The 16,366-nt window shown below is 35.7% G+C and overlaps 1 protein-coding gene across 3 annotated transcripts in view; it reads right to left on the bottom strand.

Moving 5' to 3' along the window:
* Positions 1-559: 559 nt before the first annotated feature.
* The window catches only part of RTTN (rotatin), an 86,358-nt gene continuing 70,551 nt past the window's right edge, over positions 560-16,366 (bottom strand). For 2 of the 3 annotated variants that reach the window (XM_057414752.1, XM_057414754.1), the window contains exons 42-49: positions 12,963-13,057; positions 9,447-9,524; positions 7,803-7,929; positions 6,324-6,526; positions 4,349-4,616; positions 3,059-3,162; positions 2,649-2,718; positions 560-998 (exon numbers count right to left, since the gene is read on the bottom strand). In XM_057414752.1, coding sequence (XP_057270735.1) covers positions 916-998; positions 2,649-2,718; positions 3,059-3,162; positions 4,349-4,616; positions 6,324-6,526; positions 7,803-7,929; positions 9,447-9,524; positions 12,963-13,057 — 1,028 coding nt within the window. In that variant the 3' untranslated portion in view covers positions 560-915. Of the gene's footprint in view, positions 999-2,648; positions 2,719-3,058; positions 3,163-4,348; positions 4,617-6,323; positions 6,527-7,802; positions 7,930-9,446; positions 9,525-12,962; positions 13,058-14,798; positions 15,599-16,366 lie in introns of those variants that run through there. The other variant, XM_057414755.1, reaches the window with a different exon arrangement.

The following is a 16,366-nucleotide window of genomic DNA, read 5'->3' as shown; positions in this document are numbered from 1 at the left end:
GGTGTTGAAGGAAATGGAAACACCCTGCTAGAATGTTTCAGAAGCACGTTTAGCAAAACTGTCATGTGTTCAGGCATCAATGTGTTTTTCTTTCAAACTCATTCAGAACAGATTACTAGAAAGCTTATGACAATAGTTATATAGTAGCAGTTCAAAGATAACACAGGCCTGGATATCAGACTGTTTTTTTCCGTAGGGAAAATATTTGAAGTGCTTATAAATTGCAAACCAACAGATTATGTCTCAAGTATTTTCTACAATGTTGTAACATAACTAGAACTGATAACACATACCTCCCATCCCAAATAAACTGCTATATTAACATAACTGTCACCTGTAAATACCAGCAATTGAGAGATCTTTTTCAACTGTTAGCATCTTAAATAAAAAAGAAAAAGCAACAGTTTGAACTGAAAACTGTTGAAAATAAAACACACCTTACTGTTCTATACCTAATAGGTATAACATACGACTGCCAAATTTTCATTTCTTGAACCACAGTATGTATTGTGCACATGTACAACATTACAAATGACAATCCACTGACAACAAATGCTGATTTCAACTAAAAACCTCTTTATTAAGATGCAAAACAGCAACATGAATACTTTAGAGTAACAATTTCAATGCATAATTTAGGAAAATTACTGATTTTTCACATCCTTTTCATCTGTACATTCCTTCTTCTGTGTACATACTATACATAGCACCATTATGATTTCCCACTGGGATTACATTACTGCGTTTAGTGCGATTTCTTTGGTTCAAAGTGATGAACTTCTTCCTCAAAGGCTTCATAAACTTCCTCCATTGCATATATGCTGCTGCTACAGATCCATGAATTAGAAGTGTTTCCTTCAAATTTATCACTGAGTAAGCTGTCCACTTTCAATATAAATCATTATCTGATGATGATTAACAATCAAGAAGCTGCACTATATTCTCTAAGCATTTTAAATAGTAGGCATGTAGCTCATTTTCTTCTGGCTGTGGAATAGCTAAAAGGAAATAAAAACCCCATGGTTTGAACTTCTAGTTAATTCTTAATAAAAAAATTACTTTTCAAAAATTGCATCAAATGCTTTGCTAGAACTCATTTATGATCTTAACCTGTATATTAATGAGTAGCAAATCAAGTACTCATACTTTATGCTGCAAATTCTGTTTTTTCGTTTTGTTTTGTTCAAAGGCTAGATTTTCGCACCTTTCCAAGCCCCCGCTTGGTTGTGACAAAAAAGTGACAACTGCCTTTTGGTTATGCTATGTTACAATCAAGTCATGCTTTGTTCTTCCTCAAACTTCTTCTTGGGCTCAACAAAGTGAGAAACATAAAATAACAATAGCCATGTTGAAAAATTCCCCCATTTACACTCAGAAGAACAATCTACCATTTTAGCCCAATTATTACTGTAACATGATCAAGGGGTACTTACTAGGGTAGGCTAGTTGAGAACCTTAATGCAGGAAAATAGAGACTGCAACTTCACATGACTGTAAACTGCAACAATTACAGTTCATACTCAATAACTTCATATCATACTCAGTATTCTGATGCTTCAGTGGTTATTGAATTAAAAATTGCTATTTCAGTCTAGAACGTCATGTTCTAAAGCAGTACCTAAATAAATGGGGATTAATATTATGAGGCACTGGTCTGAAAAAGATACATATTTCTACCTTGCTGATTCAACATACTGTTCTGAAAATTCCCTGATTAGTGGTAGTTATGCTACAAAGAACAACAAAAACTTACCTATAAATTAACACACTATGAATATATGAAACGTTGCATCTGTTATATTTAATGATTGACTTTGTAACGGATGAGCTTGAAACAGTACGCTGACAAAATCAATGGATTTAGGTGACAGTACAGAAGGATTAGCATGAGATAGTCTATCAAGAATACATCTCCTTATTAGTATACTAACAAACACTGGTTAACGTGCAGAAAATCTGTGGCAATTCAGTTGTGCGAAGTACTATGGGAACCTGGTATCATAAGCCCCCCCAGACTGATAAACCTATTTAACGACATCTATCAAGCAATTAAAATGAGACATTTGCATATTTCTGCAAGATCAGAGTGCTCCAATAAACCCCAGCTACAGACCAGTGTTTGAACACACTTCACAATAAATACTCTAGAACTGAAGATGGCAACCTATCATATGAAAGCTATTCAAATGATAGTTATATTCAGTTAGTTAAGCAAAAAACTCAAGTCTTCAGAAAGTCAGCTAACTCATGGTACAGTATTTTAAGACTGGCACAATGATCAGTTCTGATGCCTTCCCTTCGTGGTTGAACACAGTGATGCTGAGCACTGTTAAGCAAAGTCACTGCTAGATGAACAACTTATTGCAAACTTTGCTGCAAGCACAATCAGAACTACAGTTACAAACCAATCTTAGCAATCACCTGAGGTATTATTTATGATATGTTAACCAAGAGGCATTTTTCTATATCTGTATTTTTAAGACGCCTAACCATAAACCATATTATTACTCATGATTTTAGAGACAAAAGTATCCTTTGAAAAAACTGTAGCACAACAAAAACTTACTGCGATTATATAAATTGAAATGTATTCACAATCTGATTGACGAAAAACCACAGAACTGGTATTATTTGCAAATAAGACTTACTTTTCTTCGCTAAAGAATAAGCCTCATCTATTATTCTCCTTATTGATGGATTCTTCAAAGTCACTTTTGCCTGTAGCACACAAAACCAAATAGTGATATGATTTTCTTCCCCACATGTTCACACTTTAACAGTGAAGCTTAGAAAATTAATGTAATTCAGCAGAATCTTAGAATTATCACATGACTATATCATCATACAGATTGCATTTATATAAGCAATCACAAATCACAGAGGACAAGCTGCTTCCTTACCATGTTGTTTAACCTCCTAGTCAGAGCACCTATGCGAATACAAAAATAAAATGGAACTGCTACTATAAACTTCACTTTTATTTACTTAAAGGTTGCTGTATTGTTTACAGCATAAAAGTTACATTACAAATTTTTCAAGTATTTCTCAAAATGCTAACCTTCTGATAGTTGTGAAGCAAAGCCCAAAACGAAGCTGCTCCTATTCTCTGAACATCACAACTGTCACTTTCCAAACAGCCAGACAGGACTGCAATCGCTTTATCTAATGAAGAAAATAAAACACAGCAAAACAAAAAAAAAAAAAAAAAAAAAAAAGAAACCACAAAAAAAACAAACTGCAACTAGAAAATATAATCAAACCCACACAAATACATATACATGTCTCAGTATTTTGGAGCACACTTATTTTTATGACAAGTATTGTATGTCAGAGGAATTACACAAACTTTATTATCCAATTAAATTTAAATGTGCTTATGAAATTGGCAGACTGCATTCAAAGAAGTGTTAAAAAGAATACAGCAAAACAAAACTAAGCAAGGTAAACATTAGGCCATCAGTAATAAAACATGCACAGCCATCAGCTATGCAGAGACTGAGTAAGCCATGAAACTGTTTTACAACTCCCAGTATCCACAATTAGAGCCACATCAGGATGGAAATTAAGATGTTTTTATTTTCCTTAGTACTTATTATGTAGATGATTTCTAACCAATGAGAAATATTTGCCACCCCATGGTAGGTGCCTTAATTTCTTAGCTTTGCTCTGAAGCCAGACTCCTCAAGTTTGCTTACCCACTTTGTGATAAAAAAATCACAGATTATGGAACTGAGTAATGTATGCTTAATTAAGCAGCAAATCAGCCCCTTAGGAAAAAAAGAAAAGCATGGACACTATAGAAAACCTACTGAAAAAGACAGGTTCCTTTTTTGCAGTTAAATAGGGGAAACAGGCCTTTTACAAAAAAAAAAGAGAAAAAAGTTCTGTGAATGCTGTTACATTAAATATACATGCCATGACATAACACAAAATAGTTTGTCTCATCATTTGTGACTTGCGGGAGCTAATACATTTTGTCCGACTGAAAGACAGGATCTTCATTTATTTCAAACTGACTGACACAAAGGATCCCTTCAAAACCTCCCTGAAAATGAGCTGTTTGAAAAAACTGCAAAAATCCTTTTATTCATCATGTGTTACTACATATTATCAGTCTCATCTTTTATATTTTTAACTTTTTGCTTTTGCTTCTGTTATATATTATTTGATTTTCTGCCAAAATATATGTTCTGTAATTACTTCTACAAAAATAATTTTTATGAAAATGCTTTTCTAAACAACAATATTGTGTTTGTGGTCAGTAACTGAAATTGCAACGAAAACATGGTATTTTGGAAGGCCCAATATTCTCAGAGTAAAATAGCCTGAATACCTTTAAGATACTTACCATTAGCTAAAATCTTTGGCTTATTAGTTGTACTAAAACAAATGTTATGTAGAATAAGAAGTGCTAGATGTTGGCTGCTTTTGTGTTTGTATTTACACATTTCCACAATCTGGTCTAAAAACCCATTTATCTTCATAATCATCTGCTGTCCCTCTTCTCCAAAAGATATGTTCAGTAGCAGCTTTAGCCAAAGAGTAGACACATTTCCAGGATTTTTATTACTTCCTTTCAGTAATGAAAGAGACAGAAAGTTCTGCAGGAAGTTACTCTGTCAGACGGAAGAAGAAAGATGTTAGAAATTATAGTAGTCCATGTTTTGTGCATTGCTGTCTGACCTTCCAGTCTTCACACTTGACCAAAACTTAGTATTAATGTTTCATTTACATATTTCAGGGAACCCATTATTATAGTCAGGAATTTTTGAAAGAATTGCATGTGAAAAAGTATCCACATCTTGGTTAAAATGTTAATATGGTAAAATACATTTTCTTCTGTAATAATTTATGCAATGTAGTTACAGAAAAGTTGACCATATTTCTTTAAAGGCTAATTCCCATCACTACATAAGCTTCTTACTATGCACTTAGCATTTATGCCAAAAAATAAGCTAGAAAAAATTTAAGTGAATCAATGTACTACTTAATTCATTCTTGATTCCTTAGTTATTATTGCTTTTATTAGCACATGTTAAAGAGATCACAGAATATCTCAAATTGGAAGGGACTTAATAAAGGATCTACAGTCCCACACACCCTTCACTGACAGCCATAGGAATGTTGTCTGGTTTTGTAAGCTTTGAAGAAAGAGATCAGTGTGTTGATGTGGCATACACTACTCCTTCCTCATCTCAGTGTTTGCCTCCACTGTAAGGAGACTCTGAGCAAATGAAAACCTGTTGCATGGGAGAAAAGTTCTAAGGCAACACTCCTATGACTATGATGAAACAAATCCTTGACTAAATATTCCCAACCTCACAGACTTTCAACAACACATACAAGCATCTAGTTACAAGCTAACAATCCAGCATAAAACCTCATTGTGGTTTTATTCACATGAATGTAATATTGGCAATTTAATTTTAACAGATGGAATTAACAATTTAGCATTGCTTACACTTATGAAAGCAGAGCTCAGGAGAGAGAATAAAGACTAAGTATTATCACATTAGAGAGGAACTCTGAACACAGCAAAAGCCAAACCAATTCACAGACCAACTACCATAGAAAAGAACTCAAACTATCACAAAGTTTGAGTTTCAGCAATTTTATAACTGTATGACCAGATTTTACAGAATTAGCACTACAAAAAGACCATACTTCTCCCTGCCTTCTCTAACAGGCAATTAGGTACAAGCACAGAACACTGTTAATGTAAATTGAGATAAATTGTTGAAATTATTGAACTACTATAAAAGATCCTAAAAACAAACACACTTTTTATAAATTCTACTGTGTTAGCTAGTTTTATCATATCACCACTGTAGCTGAGGTTCTACATGGTTTGACTGCTTAAGGTGTTGAATTTATTTAAATGATCAATGATAAATTTTAACAAAACAGATTTCTCAAAAAAAAAATTCATTAAATAGAGCGAGGATCATTCAATATGCAAATTAAAAATGGAAAAGATAGTACTTATATATTCTTATTTATAAAATAACAATAGATTTCTAACAGCCAATTATAGACATGCAGGACATCTCTTAAACTATAACTTACAATTTCACTGAAATTCAGAGGTTATAAATAGCTCTAGTAAAATTTGGCTCCATATGCTTTTTCTGCTCAGACTATGAACAGGACCGAATTACATGATTCTCTTTGGGAACAGTAACACAATTGAGGAGACAATGGCTTTGATTTCTGCAGAAGCATCTCCATAAGATCACAGAACATTCCATACTGAAATACGAGGGTTTATTAAAAAGGAAAATGCATCCATCACATTCCTAATATCAAGAATATTATGTACTTACCTTCTGAATAATGCCTTTACAGTCATGAGACAAAGCAAGGTTAGAAAGAAGACAAAAGACCACCTGCTGGATTGGGCTGTTATCATTTGACAACTGGGAAGCCAATTTCAAGACGTTATGCATTAATGAACTGCCAGCTGCACTTCGTGCAGATGGAAGTGATGATGATTGTCCACCACTGGCCCAACAAAGTGAAGTACAACCTTAAAAAAATTGAATGTTTATCATATGAGAAATGCACATACACTTAAAAAATAAAATAAAATCTATAGAAAGGGGAGTCTAACAGCTCAAAGATTGAGATGGGACTTTTGAAAGGAGTGTGTTTATTTTTTTCTTTGAACCACAGTGAAGTCAGTGGGACATGCTTTGAATAGAAATGTGCAGTTTTTAACAGCTGAAAACATCTACATGTATTTCTTTCTTTGACTACACTAAGGGGAACTGGTTAACCAGTTCAGAGTAGGTAAGTTTGGGTCACCTCATAAATCAACTGTTTTGAACAGAAACTAAAAATCCGATGAAACTAAAACTACTTGTCCTTATTAGCAATGAGTTAAGAAACAAGAAAGACCATCAGGACTTCAGCTTGACTTCCAGTACATCACAGGACATTACATTTTAATTTTATATCCTGTGGTTGACTAATACATATGTGACCATTCTTCAGTCCACATTAAAAAAAAAGTCTTTAATAAAAAAAGAAATAAAAAGGCATCACGAGCTCATTTAGTTAATGAGGACATTAACTAAAAAACATGGTTAAAAAGCTCAGAGACTGTTCAGTTAGTATATTTTAACCATGTTAACTCTTTTATGGTATTTTGACAGGGAGAAATTAACAGATAGTTATATATCTCTTCAAGCCACTAGCATATCATTACCTGAGTCAATAACCAGGATATGGAATGAGACAAATTCATATCGGTGGAAAAAAAAACCACCAAAAACTATTACTCATAAATAGAAATAAAAGATTTTCAAATGACAGAGAGAATCCTTATGAAAAATACACAAATATAAACTAGTGAGACCAATGCACAAATAAATGGAAGAAATTTAGTATGGAATTAAATTATATTATTGTATATATCAAAACCAGAATGTTCTCAGTAAGGGCTGAAGTACAAACTATATGAAGTACTGATACATTGTTCTTCAAGAGAGAATTCCTAGAGTAGTATTTTTATAGAATACTATTCAGTTTGGCAAGACTTTCACTTTAACCTTCAAACATAATGGTTTGAATTTAATGCTATTTAATCCTTTAATACAATTGTACTCTTGCTAAATCCAATAGACTGAAACAGGATCTGAAAAAAAGTCTTGCATGTATTAAAATAAAAATTCTTGATAGACTTTGATGGACCAGGGCTTTTACACTTCCCTGTTATGGTATTAATAAACATTCTAAAAGTTTTTCTGTCTTAATTATCGGTTAATATTTTGATGTATTACATCATAAAGTGACTCTCCTACCTGCAGGATAGTTTGCAGTGTAGACACAAAGCAAATGCAGAGCTATTTGCATTGAGGAGTCATCCATTAAAAACCATGGCCATAGTGAATGCAGAACAGGAATAAGATGAGCTTTGAGTGCTGCCATCTACAAGAACATGAGGAAGAATTTAAACTGCTATACTATTAAATACTTTGAAAATGAAGCATAAACAGAATGAGAAAAGTGTATTTTTATCTTATTGCATCCCGTTATTTTGCTGTAAAAGATTGTAGGGAGAGAACTGACACCCTAATTTCAACACTAATGAAACCAATTCTATCCCAGTCAAAACCAGCACTCATTTTAATTACTGAGACATGCAAACAAAATTTTATTCATTCCAACTGTGGTTGTTCAAGAGCTTCCTATTCTAAAGTTTTGTTCTACTCCAACTAAACTAATTATTAGAACTCAAAATGCATGGAAATAGAAGACTGCAGTTCTACAGAGCAAATGATAGAAAACTTCAGCTACCAACTGCAACTTCCTCCTCTTTTCCAAGAAATTGTCTCTGCCAACCAAGAAATTCGGTCTCCCTGACCGAAACAAAACAAAATATTCCACAATATCTCTTATCTGATATTATGACACAATAAAATTATGGGGACCTTAAGGACAATGAGATGGCTTATTCAGGACCATAGTTTACATGATACTCTATATAGAAAAGTGGTGCTAACACATGCCCACAATATGGATACTTCTGGAAGGTCTGGAAATCTTGGGTTTCCACCAGTGCATTTGCTAAAACTAGCACAAGTTGTACCACAGTGCCAAGACAAATTTAACCGTGAAAGAGAAAATGGGAATAAATGTGTGAAAGGTATCAGCAGTAAGACAGAGTAGTGATCAGAAAGGAAGAACACAGGAAAGAATGAAAGAAATGTATAAATTTCCCCATGTTAAAAGCAGGTAAGCAGAAGAACCAAAGTAGAAAAGAAATTGAAAAGCACAAACTAAAAAAAAACCAACAAAACAACAAAGAATGTGAAATGAAAAGAAGAAATTCAAAACAAGATTTTGAGCAAGGAAAATTATGAAAAAAAAAACCAAGATGAAATTAAAAATGTACCTTGCAAGATCAGTGTAATTTAACTCAAAGAAAAATAAATACCAAATTATTATTTAGGGTTTGGGATTTTGTGGGGATTTTTTTGTGTGGTTTTGGGGGGGGTATGGTTTATTTTTCTTTTGCTTGTTTGTTTGGGTTTTCTGTCTTTCAGAAAGGGAAAGGAAAAGAGAGAGTAAAGAAGGAAAGGAAACATAACTTTCCAAGATCTGAAGTATCTCTCTTATGTGACTTATGGCCCCACACCTTTCCTCACATCCATTTTTTATATTATATGCTTTTAAAATTGCAATTATTAATTTCAGCAAACAGAAGTGCATATAAAGGACAACAGCCATCTAAAACTTTGGTAGATGATGTTTCAATAAGAACATTGATTTCCTGTGCATGTATGAAATATTCTTAGGAGGCAGGAATTTAAAATATTCCTTCCATTAATACCAGTCTTTAATTAAGCCAGCTTGAAAATAACTTCAAAGTAGAAAAAAAATAAATCAAGATCTTCATTCACTGACTGAATGTGCTCACATTATTTGAGAGTAAGAATACTTACTTTACATTCTTCATTTTGAAAGAGGCAGTTTCTGAGGAGCTGCATAGAACACCTTAACTGTTTGTTAAGGTTATCCTCCTATCCAGAGAAATATATTTGAAGATCATCAGCAAAAGACCAGAATTAATTTTGTACAAGAACAAGAGCAATTTCAAAGGAGAGATGCAAATTTAAGACATCAACACTTCGGACACATCTCTGCAACAGTTTCCTTCTCATCTCAGGTAGGATCCATCTCAGCTAGCTTTAAACACTAGTATACTAAAAACATTTATAACAAGTTACTACTAAAGACATTTATGTTAAGTTACTTGGAGTCATTCTCATCTCTCTTTATAACCCACAGACACTATTTCTAGGGGCACTGATCTGGCCAAATGCAGAGATCAGTAATGTAGAACTCCATATCACTTATAACTAATGAAGAATGGGTGGGAACACTTTCTGAGTATTTGTTCCACCCTAAAGCAGACATCTAAAACAAGTCAAATGAATCACTCCCTAGAAGCACCTATTTTTCTTCCTTGGATAACAACAAGGATAAACTAGCTCTGTCCTACAGATCTCTGCATTTGGTCAGACCGATCTATCCTTATATTCTCAGTGTATTGGTTCCCTATCCAAAATAATAGGAATAGTTTCCATCCTGATAAGAATATTACAAAGATAAATACAAACCTTTGCATAGTAAAGTCCTATACTGAGATTCAAATATGCAAGTAGACAAAAAAAAAAAAAAAAATATCTATCTTTGTGACAGCACTGTGACACTAAAAGTCTAATAATGGCTGACCTAACTTTTATAAAGTTGACATACTAAACCACTTCTGAAAGACAATCAAATTACAATACCTTGTTCACCACAGCAGACTATTTCTGTTCTATCAAACATAAAGGAAGAAAAATACAAAATAGGATTCTTGCTTAATCACAGGAAAGGTGACGCAATGATACTTGCTTATAAATCATATTGCACAGTTGATGACATTTAGAGAAGAAGTAAAAGCCTACATCAACAAAGTTAATGAAAGTCAGGTGTAAGATGAAAAAGAAACACGAGTAGTAACTCTAAGATGCTCCTTCAAGGAACTCCCACACTGTTTATTTATTTAACAAATACAAATACCACTAAATCCTATAAAATGCTACAACTACAACTTATATTTATGTTAAACTTCTATAAGGTTGAAAAAGCTACAGACTGTTGATGGTACTGTCTGTATTTACTTGTTTTAGGTTACCTGGATTTTTACTACGATCCTATTTTGAGGTGTTTTGGTTCTCTTTCTCATTTTTTTTCTTTTTTTTTTTGAAAGCTTAGCTATTTGTAAGTAGTTTTCATGCCCTTAGTTAAGATCACAGTAACTATGGTGAACAAAAAGGAATATCAGGTAAAACAGTTAAAAGAAAAGAAAGAGAAAAAGAAAAGAAGCTCCGATAACTTCACTTTGAGAACTCTGTCCCAGAGTGGGCTGGGGGGCAGTTTTGTGAATCATCAGCTGAATCTTACTTTTCCTCATGTGAAGCTAGACTGCTTGTCATTATGTACCATATATGATGAACAGCACAGTTACATATGATATAGCAACCTACAGTCCCAGCTCAGCAAAGAAATCTACCACAAAGCCTTTTGTAAATCTCTTTCAAATAATTCTTAACTAAACAGTGTTTCTGACCTTTCTCAGAGGTTCTTTTCTGTCAGGTTTTAAATTCCTTCTACATTTAGGAAAAGAACAAATGTCCTCAGATTTTCCCTTCTCAACCCAAGAAATATCAACCTTGCTGTACATATCCAGGGCAGGACACCTTCCAGCCTCCACCCATTGAACAAAGGATAACAAATGTGCTTAGGAGATCTCAAGGAAAAATATGGTAGCTTTCAAATGTCAAGGTCAAACTCAAATTCTTTTAAGAGCTCACTGTTATAAAACACAGTTCCACACTCACAAATCAAGGCTAATGTCTGGATCTGCCAACGCCTTGGAGAAAAATACTATTGGGCTCAAACAATGCAGAAATATCCTGCAGGAAGATGCTTTCCGCAGTTTCTGCTTTATGTGGAAGTGGACAAGATATCAAAGTTGACAGCAGAGGTTATTGTTTGCATTTTAAAAATTCTTTCAGATGAAAGTGGTAGAAAACAACAGATTGCACAAAAATCTTATGAAACGCTTGTCTGATAGTAAGAAATAATCTATGTCTAGGTGTGTTAAGCGAGAGCTGGCTGATGTGAGAGTCTGGAACAACTGGAAGGGAAGTTATTAAAAAAAAAAAAAAAGGCTGAAGAAATTGTGAATGTAGAGAAGAAACTGGGAGTACAAGTGGTGGAAGGACCAGGAGGTAAAAAACCAACTCTGACAAGAAGTTATAGCCAGGGACAATTGAGTCTGATGATAAGAGACTGTGACATCCAGACCAAATATGCAGGAGGACGGAAAACAAATTAGAATTGGAAGCCAGATAATACGACAATGTAGAGAATAAAAAACTGTGACTTACATGTGCAAGCAGGATTGGTTTTGGGGTGTGGAGAAGACTGACTCAGTACAGAGACAAACAACAACAAAGTGGCTAGCACTAGTTGAAAGACAGAGAGAAAACCTGAGAAACAGAAAAAATACTATTGTGGAAAACAGATGGGAAAAATTGGCTGGATTGGGTAGGACCATGAAGTCAAGGCTGAAAATCCAAGTATGTCTGAAAATAATACAGTACTCTTAGATATTGCTGTGAGCTAAATACATATAAATTGCAAGCACTAACAGGTGACAAATGCATGAACATGTATGTGTGTGAATGTCTGAAACTGAACTTTAGAACTGTCAACCAGAAGCCTGCTAGCTCCTGGCTTCAACCAGAATGGGCTAGTTCCTAATTCTAATAACCTGGACTAAAAATGCAAAGTCCTGAATCCTCCAATTACTGAAAAGACATGAGACAGAACCACTAATTCTGAGGCCTATCATGCATTGTATTTAGCATATAGGATATTTAGATTAAGGAAACAGGAGCTTAAGAGTTCTGGAAAGAAAAGTTGGGTGGCAACAAGGACTTCTGAAAAGAAACGGTCTCTGAAAGAAAGAGTCACTGCAAGTGAGAGAAGATCCAGGAGACCAGAGAGACACATGGAGAGAAACATCGGTGCATGCCCAGGGTCTCTGGCCAGTAACACCCAAGACTGGTAACTGAGCAGCTGCAAAGCACCATCTGATGTGATTTTCTGCCTGACTTTCCTGAACCAGCAGGCATTTACATGCTGGAAAGGGAAATTGAGACCTAATGAACATAACTCTGGGTGGGAGAGTGAGTGTGTAAGTTAATCAAGTTGGAAAAAGCTCTAAAATCACTGAAACTTTAAGAAACCCTAGTATACAAATCCAATACAAGCTGTCATTTACTCCGTCTCACCTGTGACAAGTAATAACAGTACTGGCCTCAAGAAAACAAACAAAGAAAACAAAGAAACAAGAGCTTGGAAGCGCCTTAACATACCAGTCTTCTGATTTTTACAATTACCTTTTTTTTCTGTGCTTTCCCAGCCTTTAAGGAATCCAGATTCAGCTGCACATGAATATGTTTCAATTTCTCTATACAGGTGTTTATCAAGTCAACTGAAAGACAAAAAATATTAGCATTTAGAAGTTCATCCATAATCAAAAGTATTTTATGAAACATAAAATATCTTTCTTGCAATGATCTTGATCACTGTTACCCTTCTGAACTGAAATTTAAGGATTTAGATGTTCAAATTGTGTGAGTTCATACCATATGTTATCTTCTTGATTATCAGGGAGTAACTGTCTCTGAAATAGAATGCATCTAGTTGAATGATCTTAAGAAGCAAGCATACATTTGAAACCTTTTGCAACAGAGTCCTGTGAGAAGAATGCCAAAAGGAAGGAATACTAAAATGGAAAGGGAAAGATGGATTTGGGAAGAAGATGATAGCAACTCATAACTCTTCAGGATATCTTGCCTAGAAGGGGCAAGAGGTTATAGCATGCATTTATCTTATCTTACCCAACTTTTCCATAACAGCAGCAGATTTGCTGCATCTGAGGCAGAAGGAAAGCAAATGTGGAGGTGACAAGAAGTGCAGAATCTTGAATTAGGCTCTTTCCTTGGGATCTAGAGTCTTCAATTCACCACAAGATCATGGAGTGAATATATCAGTGGACAAGGGAAGAACTAGGGATCTCATATGAGATTTCCGTGAGGCCTTTGACACAGTCCCCCACAACATCCGTCTCTCAAAATCTGAGAGATACAGATGTGATGGGTGGACTGTCCAGTGGATAAGGAATTGGTTGGACGGTTGGACGGTTACACCCAGAGAAACTGGAGACAAGTGATGTCCCTCAGGGGTCCATAGTGGGACCAGTATTGACACATCTTGAGGGATGGGATGCCACCTACAGCGCCCTGGACAAGCTTGAGAATTGCGCCTATGTGAACCCCATGAAGTTCAACAAGGCCAAGTGCAAGATCCTGCACCTGGGCCAGGGCAGCCACTGGTATTAATGCAGTCTGGGATGAAAGGATTGAGACCAGCCCTGCCAAGAAGAACATAGGGTTACCGGCAGATGAACAGCTGACAATGTACACTTGCAGACCCAGGTGGCCAACTGTATCCTGGGCTGCATGAAAAGAAGCGTGACCAGCATGTTGAGGGGGGCGATTCTCCCCCTCTACCCCACTCTGCTGAAAACCAACCTAGAGTACTGTGCTCAGCCCTGGGATCCTCTGCCCAGAGGGCAAAAAAAATGAGCAGAGGGATGGAACACCACTACTATGAAGAATGGCTGAGAGTTGGGAATGTTCATCCTGGAGAAGAGAAGGCTCTGGGAAGATCTTATTGCAGCCTTTCAATAGTTAATGGGGATTGTAAGAAAGATGGGGACAAACTTTTTAGAAGGACCTGTTGCAATAGGACAAGGGGTAATGGCTTTAGATAAAAAAGCAGGGATTTAGACTAGATATAAGGAAGAAAGTTTTTACAATGAGTATGGTGAAACACTGGAACAGTTTTGCCAGAGAGGTGGCCCATCTGTAGAAATATTTAAGGTCAATTTGGACTGGTCTCTGTGGAACCAGAACTAGTTGAAAATGTCCCTGTTAATTGTAGAAGGGTTAGCCTAAATGACTTTTAAAGGTCCCTTCCAACCCAAATTATTGTATGATTCTGTGATCATAGGCTCATGGGATAATTCAAGTTGGATGAGATTGCTATCAGTTGCCATCTAGTCCAACCTCCTGCTCAAAGTAGGATCAGCTATAAGATCAGGAAAGGTTTACTTGTGGCCTCATTCGGTTGGATCTTGAAACTGACAAAGACAGAGACTGCAAAGTATGTCCAGCTACTGTTTTACTGCCTTTGAATGGAAAATATTTCTTAATAACCAGTTTGACACATTTCAATTTATGCCTATTCTCTCTTGCCCTCCTACATCATGCACTGCTGTGAAAAACCCAGCTCTGTCTTCTCCAAAATCCCAGAGGTACGAGAGGGCTGCTATTAGGTCCTCCCAAAATGTTATTTTTTCCAGGTTGAACACTGACCGTTTCCTCAGTCTTTCCTTTAAGCACAGGTAGGAACAACCATCTTGGTGGCCCTCTGCTGAACTTGCTCCAGTTTGTTGATGTCTTTCTTGCACTGGGCCAAAACTGGACGCATTACTCTGGGTTTGGTTTGACAAGTGCTAAGTAGAAGAAAGATAATCCTTTCCCCTTAATCTACTGGCTGTGTTCCCTGCTAATACAGCCCAGTAGGCTGCTATTTTTCTCACATTCAGCTTGTTGCCTACTAAGACCTCAAGGTCCTTTTCAGCTCCCCAGTCAGCTTGTACTGCTGTAAGGGGGTGTTCCTTTCCAGGAGCAGGATATCTTAAAACGTAGTCCTTAACAGTTGAACAGATGATGTTAGAGCTACAGATATCTTCAGGAGATTGATTTGAACCTCAGAACTTCTCTTCCTTTTCTCTAAGGTTTCTGTTGCATCACAGCAAAGATGATGTGAAGGCTTCTGTACTGTAAAATGTGATGCACTTCATGTACTGATAGTGCTTTCACAGGAAGTTAGGTCTTAGATGATCTCGAGGGTCATCAGTAGAATAGCCCTGATTAAAGCAAGGGCTGAGCAGACCACTAGCTCACTGGGAAAGAGCAGAAAGTAGGTATATAGCACAGGATTTGAAGTTCAGAGTTTTCTTTGCTATTGCTATGAGATTGAGCAGATATGTCTAGGCTATGTATTTCAGCATAGTGTAGTTTTAAAGTACTGAACAAACCAACAGAGAGATGAAAGTAATGAGAAAGCACCCAAGACAAAGTGCACTTGGGCTGATCAGCAGGTATTTAATGTGTGACACAAGAAAACCACAAATTAACCAGTCTACTAACTGTGTTCCACTAGAGACAAAAAGACTTTGATTAGAGGTTTTTAAATTTTGTTTTACTGCTGTAAAATCAAAACCTTAGCATGAAAGGTGATTCATTGCAAGGGAAGAAGGTCCTACTTAAACTGTAAAACGGGAAGAAAGAAACAGAGGTAGCAAAGAACAAAGCTAAGAAAAGGTCTCTTTATGTCTAGGTTATTAAGGTTCTAGTCAGAACTGAGAACACAGGGCATATTTTTACCTACAAACCTGCACTGGCATAGCATGAAACAAGAAATGGAAGATTCTACCAGCACAAAATCTCTGGTTTTGAACGGGTGAATATGCCACTAGCAATAAAAGCTCACAGGTTTCTTCTCATTCCAACACAGAGCTGTGATTTCACCACAAGTTTTTACACTGGATACAATGTAATATTTTATCTGCAGCTGAAAATTTTAATTATTAATAATGTTTTCAGTGAAAATCTGCAAAAAAATGCCACTGAAAACTAGGACTTTTGTTTTGACAGAAACCATTATGATT

Source organism: Pezoporus wallicus, unplaced genomic scaffold (assembly GCF_028554395.1).
Source record: "Pezoporus wallicus isolate ANWC-B61680 ecotype Strahan unplaced genomic scaffold, APGP_CSIRO_Pwel_v1 contig_2, whole genome shotgun sequence".
Taxonomy (NCBI): domain Eukaryota; kingdom Metazoa; phylum Chordata; class Aves; order Psittaciformes; family Psittacidae; genus Pezoporus; species Pezoporus wallicus.
Note: the sequence above shows the minus strand (reverse complement) of the source record. Positions and strands in the feature narration are given on the sequence as shown.